This window comes from Bison bison, unplaced genomic scaffold, assembly GCF_000754665.1.
Source record: "Bison bison bison isolate TAMUID 2011002044 unplaced genomic scaffold, Bison_UMD1.0 scf7180017864181, whole genome shotgun sequence".
Lineage (NCBI taxonomy): Eukaryota > Metazoa > Chordata > Mammalia > Artiodactyla > Bovidae > Bison > Bison bison.
This window is the reverse complement of record NW_011494753.1, coordinates 5,772,072-5,779,446: the sequence shown is the minus strand read 5'-3', so window position 1 is coordinate 5,779,446 and position 7,375 is coordinate 5,772,072. Positions and strand designations below refer to the sequence as shown.

The 7,375-nt window shown below is 35.1% G+C and overlaps 1 protein-coding gene across 1 annotated transcript in view; it reads right to left on the bottom strand.

The window, feature by feature from the left end:
* Positions 1-7,375, bottom strand: part of IREB2 (iron-responsive element binding protein 2) — a 53,297-nt gene that overhangs the window by 32,725 nt on the left and 13,197 nt on the right. Inside the window, exon 3 of the mRNA XM_010843281.1 lies at positions 476-641. Within this exon, the coding sequence (XP_010841583.1) occupies positions 476-641 (166 nt within the window). The remainder of the gene's footprint in view (positions 1-475; positions 642-7,375) is intronic.

Here is a 7,375-nt window from a genome sequence, read left to right as displayed (position 1 = left end):
AGCAGGGTGACAATATACAGCCTTGACGTACTCCTTTTCCTATTTGGAACCAGTCTGTTGTTCCATGTCCAGTTCTAACTGTTGCTTCCTGACCTGCATATAAGTTTCTCAAGAGGCAGGTCAGGTGGTCTGGTATTCTCATCTCTTTCAGAATTTTCCACAGTTTATTGTGATCCACACAGTCAAAGGCTTTGGCATAGTCAATAAAAGCAGAAATAGATGTTTTTCTGGAACTCTCTTGCTTTTTCGATGATCCAACAGATGTTGGCAATTTGATCTCTGGTTCCTCTGCCTTTTCTAAAACCAGCTTAAACATCTGGAAGTTCATGGTTCACGTATTGCTGAAGCTTTAGTTTAGAGAAGGGAAATTTTCAAATTTATAAATGAATCTTCACAATTAAGAGACATCTAGGAGTATGACTCTAGAAAGAAAACGCTCTGAAAATTCATCATGAAAAATAAACCTACTACTCACGTAAAATCTTGAAGAAGAACACGGGCAGGGAAAAAGGGCACTTCAACATTGCTCTGTTTGGTTTTCCAGTCTAAAATGTTCATAACATCTTCCTTTTTCATTAAAAAGCCATCACAATTTCGCACAGCAGCTTCCAAGAGGACCCGTATCGAGTAAGGCAGAACATCTGATTCAAGAGAAAATATTACTATTAATAAGGGAATAATCTTAACTACATATTGTAAAAATTGTAATAGCAAAATGTCAGATAAAGACACAGATGTACTGTTTCTCAATTTAAAAAATTTTAGTCAATAAGAAATAACGATTTGCTGTAGAGTACAGGGAATTATAATATTCAATATCATATAATAAACTACAATGGAATATAATCTGAAACATATATATAAAACTGAATCACATATATAAAACTGTGTATACCTGAAACCAACAAAATACTGGAAATCAACTATACTCCAATATAAAAAAAGTTTTTAGTCCAGTAAACAGGAAGTAAAACACCATTCTTGTTAATATAAGGCTTTCTATAAATCTGACTTTCCTGTATGTAAGCTAAGACCCTGAAAAAGCAGAGATAAAGCCTTCACCTATACTTTAATAAAATAACTGGAAAATTAATTAATTAAAGAAAACCTTTACACAAGAGCTGCACTAACTTGGGCATATAAGACTGACAAATACTTAATTCAGGAAAGACACAGAAAAACTGAAAAGCACAGATAATTAGAATGAATACAATAATGAAAACATTTCTATTATGTTAAAAAATTGTTAGTTTGTAATAAATTTAAAAGAATCTTTATAAAAAATAGTTAAGGTTTAAAAATAAATCAGGGTGCTTAAGTGAGCAAAATTCATTTCACGAAAATTGTCACTTAACTCTTGATTACTAGTTTAAGAATACTAGAGAGAAATACATTTCAATATTTAAAAAATTTTTGATTATATTAAGTTCTCACAACAGATTTTGCCACTTGGAAAGTATTTCCTTAATACTGAAAGGAAAGACTGAATCAGTATGAAATTAAGGAATTATGCTAAGCCACGGTAACCCACACAATGGATTACTATGCAGCTGTTTAAAGGAATGATAATCTCTAAATACTAAGAAGTGATCTCCAGACTATACATTCATTAAGAGAAAATTAATGCAAAACCATGTTTATAATATATACCTTTACAGTAAGAGTAAAAAATCAAGTATAAGAATATGAATGTATTAAATATAAATATATAATTTAAGTGTATATCTAATTTAAAATATTACCTATTAAAAATGTAATAATGTACATACACCCCCCCAGAAAGAACAATGAAAAGATAAACTAAAAAAACTCAGTATGTATTCCACACAGTATTTTGGTTGCACAGTATTTCATTGTGGAACATATACTAGGGGCAAAAACATCCATAAAGAAAAAATTATATTCAGTTATTAGTATTGTTATCTGCAATTTTGAAATTCTCATATATAAGAGAAGAAAGTAAAAAGTTACTTTCTTTTTACCATTTTTACTATGGTTGGGAACCAAGATTTAAGAGTAATGACACAAGTGTAAAATCAGAGTAGCTAAGTTAAAAAAAAAAAGAAAAAACCTTACATTTTAATTTGTATCATCAGTACAAATTCATGATTTTTTCTTTAAAAAGAACATGTACTGCTTACCTCTGATCAATGAAAATGCCTAAAATGATGACAATCCAATAGTAATGAACCGCTAGCAACTCAGCCTGCTGTTTCTAAATATTATTTCCCATTATAAAAAAAAAGAGTTTCTTGCAGAAATGATTGGTTCCAAATTCGGAAAAGGACATGCACAAAATGAGCCTGGAACATTTGGTATCAGAAACCAAAGAAGTTATCAAAAGCTAACAGGGACACTAATGGGTCAATGTGAGCAATAAAATGAGTAATGACCGTAATACATTAAAATATATCAAATATATAAATAGCCCTTAGTTCATAATGACTCTTTTGCTGCAGAGAATACTCCAAAAACTGACAAAGAGGGGAAAATAAATCGTCAACCCCATCTTTCCTGATTTCAAATAACAAAATAGTTAAGAAGAGAAAGTTTCTTGTAATAGAAGAATTACAGCTAATAAATGTAGAAGGGCAGTGATATAATTAGAAAAATCACCAATGTGAAGCATCTAATGAAATAATAGATCTATACAAGGATCATAAGTGGATGATAAAATCATGAGGTAATATATGAATGGGGAACTTATAATGGATGGATCAAGCTGAGAACAATTACACCCAACTCAGCATCACCAAAAGTAGGACATTATAGATGTTAAATGCCTCTTGATTTAACAAGAAGTACAAGCCCCCAACTATGAAATATTCTTTGCAAAAATAATACAAACATGAATCTAATCAAACATCCAGTGACCAAGAAACATGGGAGATAGTACGACAATAAAATGAAACCATGAAGAAGCAATCAAATCTACAATGTAGTACATTCTACAGAACAAAGAACCTGTTTTTTTCAACATAAAAATGGCATGGAAAAAAGAGAGAGGATGAATATTTTTATTAAAAGAGATTTAAGAAACACAAAGACCAAGTGCCATGTGTGGACCCTATTTGGATACTGTGTGAATAAACCAACATTTACATATTTATAAGAATATACTTACATAATTATATAAGAATATATTTATACCAGGGAATCCACATTAAACCAGAGAAATGTGAATATGGACTGGATTTTAGAGCATAATAAAGAATTATTGTTAATTTTGTTAGTTACAAGTCCTTTTGTACATCGGAAATACATACTGGAGTACGTTTACAGATTTTTTTAAATGGTGGAATATTTGAAACAAAAGACTGACAAATGTTGACAACTGACTGACAAACATACGGTGGGTTATTATGCTATTTTCTCCCTACTTTATGCTTGAAAATTTTAACACACACACATTAAAGCATAATAAAGTTGTAAGTAAAGAGGATAAAGGACTACATAATCAGAAATACTAAATTCAAAGCCACTATTTGCTATCTGCAATAGGTATGACTTTTGGAAAGTGACTCAAATTGATGCATTTTCTCATTTAAAATGGGGATGCCAGCTACATAGCAGATGTGAAGAATACCTTACTTCATCATCTATCTAGTACATGTAAAACCCTCTAACAAACATATGACAAATAGTAAGTACTTAACAAATATTCATTTCCATTTTTCCTCAATCAAAAATAATGAAGCCCACCCCCTGTCTCCCCCGCCTCCAAACCAAGAGAAATTACAGAGGGGACATTTTTACAACAGAGCATTTGGAAATAACAAGAAGTAAAATTTATCACAGAAGCCAACACACAAAATTAACTTTGGTTAATTATTCTGGAAAAATATCTCCTCAGGAAGCTTTTTTGTTTCAAGTATCTTCATAAAAAGCATTTTGTCAGATTACTAGCAAAATACAGTAAAAATAAACACCAGTAATTATCTCCACTCTCTCCTGAAATCCACTAGGGTTAACAGTAAAGAAAGTTATAAACCCACAAGAACAAAAAAACAGAAGCAAAGCTAACAAAAATTTTGGAAGATGGTCCTTAATTGACTGGTAATAGACTGAGCAGATGGAGAAGGCAATGGCACCCCACTCCAGTACTCTTGCCTGGAAAATCCCATGGACGGAGGAGCCTGGTAGGCTGCAGACCATGGGGTCGAGAAGAGTCGGACACGACTGAGCGACTTCACTTTCACTTTTCCCTTTCATGCATTGGAGAAGGAAATGGCAACCCACTCCAGCGTTCTTGCCTGGAGAATCCCAGGGACGGGGGAGCCTGGTGGGCCGCCGTCTATGGGGTTGCACAGAGTCGGACACGACTGAAGCGACTTAGCAGCAGCAGCAGACTGAGCAGAACAGAGAAAGTCGAAACTAAATGCCCACAAAAGGAAAAGGCGATCAGAAACAAAGACTAGGAATCAGGATAGCCTGCAATAAAAGAGGAATGTGAAAAACTAGAAGGCAAAATCCCTTCAAAATCCCAAGTGAAAATAACTTTCAGCCTAGAAATCTGTAAATAGATAAACTATCAATTAATTAGGCAAGGTCTCTGTACAGCACAGGAAACTGCTCAATGTTATGTGGCAGCCTGGATGGGAGGGGAGTTTGGGGGAGAGTGGATATATGTCTATGTATGGCTGAGTCCCTTTGCTGTCCACCTGAAACTATTACAACATTGTTAATCAGCTATACATACGCCAATACAAAATAAAAAGTTTTAAAAAAGAAAAACAGCCAAGCAGTGACAAATTAAAAAAAAATTAGTCAAGTTCTCAAAAACGTACTTCTCAGGCACCCTTATGTAGGAAGCTATCAGGATATGGTCTATAAAATAAGGAACTGGAGAGTAAAAAATCATGAAATTTAGGAAACAGTCTAACATAAGAAAGAGCAGAGACTCTTCTAGGGCAATACTGTAAGCCAGCCACAGTGCGGTCAGCCTCAAATGCAGCATAAAATGAAGTCCAGATGGTATGCTGCCAAGAGATGGGGGAAAAAACTAACTGATAGATTACTTGGTTATACCAGGAGTTTAGTTCTTCTGGAGAGCATGGAGATGAATTATTGATAAGGACACAGAAAACTAAGCAAACAAAAAAGGACAATCATTAATTCCAGAAAAAAAAATATACAAAGTTGTAGGAGAAACGAGATGCAATCGTCATTTACTACATGGACTGGTTGAGAATATTTATAGTTATAAGTACCAAAATCAATGCAGATGGTGATTGCAGCCATGAAATTAAAAGACGCTTACTCCTTGGAAGGAAAGTTACGACTAACCTAGATAGCATATTAAAAAGCAGAGATATTACTTTGCCAACAAAGGTCCATCTAGTTAAGGCTATGGTTTTTCCAGTGGTCATGTATGATGTGAGAATTGGACTGTGAAGAAAGCTGAATGCTGAAGAATTGATGCTTTTGAACTGTGGTGTTAGACTCTTGAGAGTGCCTTGGACTGCAAGGAGATCCAACCAATCCATCCTAAAGGAGATCAGTCCTGGGTGGTCAACGGAAGGACTGATGCCGAAGCTGAAACTCCAGTACTTTGGCCACCTGATGCAAAGAGTTGACTCACTGGAAAAGACCCTGATGCTGGGAGGGATTGGTGGCAGGAGGAGAAGGGGACGACAGAGGATGAGATGTCTGGATGGCATCACTGACTCGATGGACATGAGTTTGAGTGAACTCCGGGAGTTGGTGATGGACAGGGAAGCCTGGCGTGCTGCGATTCATGGGGTCATAAAGAGTCAGACATGACTGAGCGACTGAACTGAACTGAACTGACTGAGTATTGTTTTAACCAAAATTATAACTATATTAGGAAGAGGTACGTGGTATATACGCAGAAGAAAAGTGCCAAATTCTCATTTTCCACAGTAAAAAGTTAGTAAAGTCTAAAACTGAAAGATCAAGAAACAGCTGTATAGGCAAGGGTATTTAATAATATGGAGGAAATTATTAAAAGAAATGACCAGAAGGATTAAAAATTGTATTCTCTGCAGAATAAAAATTTGGGGCAGAGGTACTCTTTCGGTTATAGTTTCAGTGATCTTACTGTTTTTTAACTCTCCCATTTGAAAACTAGCATTAAAGTAAAAAGCAATTATCAAATAAAGAGTGTGCTAAGAGTGGACATTTCGTCATTAAGGAGTACTGACTTGCAGATCTGTCTAATTTCATGAAAACTACTAGAGGCCCACAGCAAGGAAAGATGCAAACAACGCCTTCTCCCACAAACAAAACAATTTATTTCTTATTTCTCTCTGCAGTCACCAGCCTCCAAGATGATACCAGTAATCTTCACCTCTCAGCATTCATGCTCTCACACAACCTACACTGAAAATCAGCTATTTGTGTTACCAAGAGTATGGCAGAGACGACAGTGGGTTTTTCTTTCTTTCTTGCATTGAAGTACAGTTAATTTACAATGTTGAGTTAGTTTCTGGTATACAGCAAAATGACTCAGATACACACACACACACCATTATGGTTTATTGTAAAATACTGAATCTAGTTACGTATGCTATACAGTAGGTCCCTCTTGTTTATCTATTTTATAAATAGCAGTATATATCTGCTAATACTAAACTCCTGATTTATCCCTCCCCCGTCCCCTTCCCCACTGGTAACCATAAGTTTGTTTTCTATGTCTGTGAGTCTATTTTTGTTTTGTAAATACGTTCATTTGTATCATTCTTTTAGATTTCATATACAAGCAATAACATTCTGTACTTGTCTTTCTCTGCCTGACTCACCTCCCTTAGTATATATAACTGCTAGGTTCATGACAGTGCATGACTTCTAATGCTAAGTTACAAGTATTTCAGCATCAGCCTTCTTCTCTTGGATAGCTCACTCTGGGAGAAATTGACAGTCTGTTATAAGGACAATCAAGAAGCACTGAGGAGAGACTCACGTGGAATAAAACTGAGGCCTCTGTGCCAACAGTAAGCCCGACTTGCCAGTCATGTGAATGGGCTGCACTAAAAGCGGGTCCTCTAGCCCATCAGGCCTTTAGATAACCGCTGCCCCAACTAACACCTAGCTGTAACTTCATGAGAGATCCTGAGCCAGAACTATTCAACTAAGACATTTTTAAATTCCTGACCCATAGAAACTGTGGGATAATGTTTACTTAATGCTTTAACCACAAAGCCTTTTGATTTAAAATGTATTATGCAGTAACAGAAAACCAATACAATTTTCTTCTTCAACTTTTTAGACAGTAATAACTATAGTTATTCATTTAAGATCTACTATGGCTGTATATTGTCACCCTATTTATTTAACTTATATGCAGAGTACATCATGAGAAACGCTGGACTGGAAGAAACACAAACTGGAATCAAGATTGCCGGGAGAAATATCA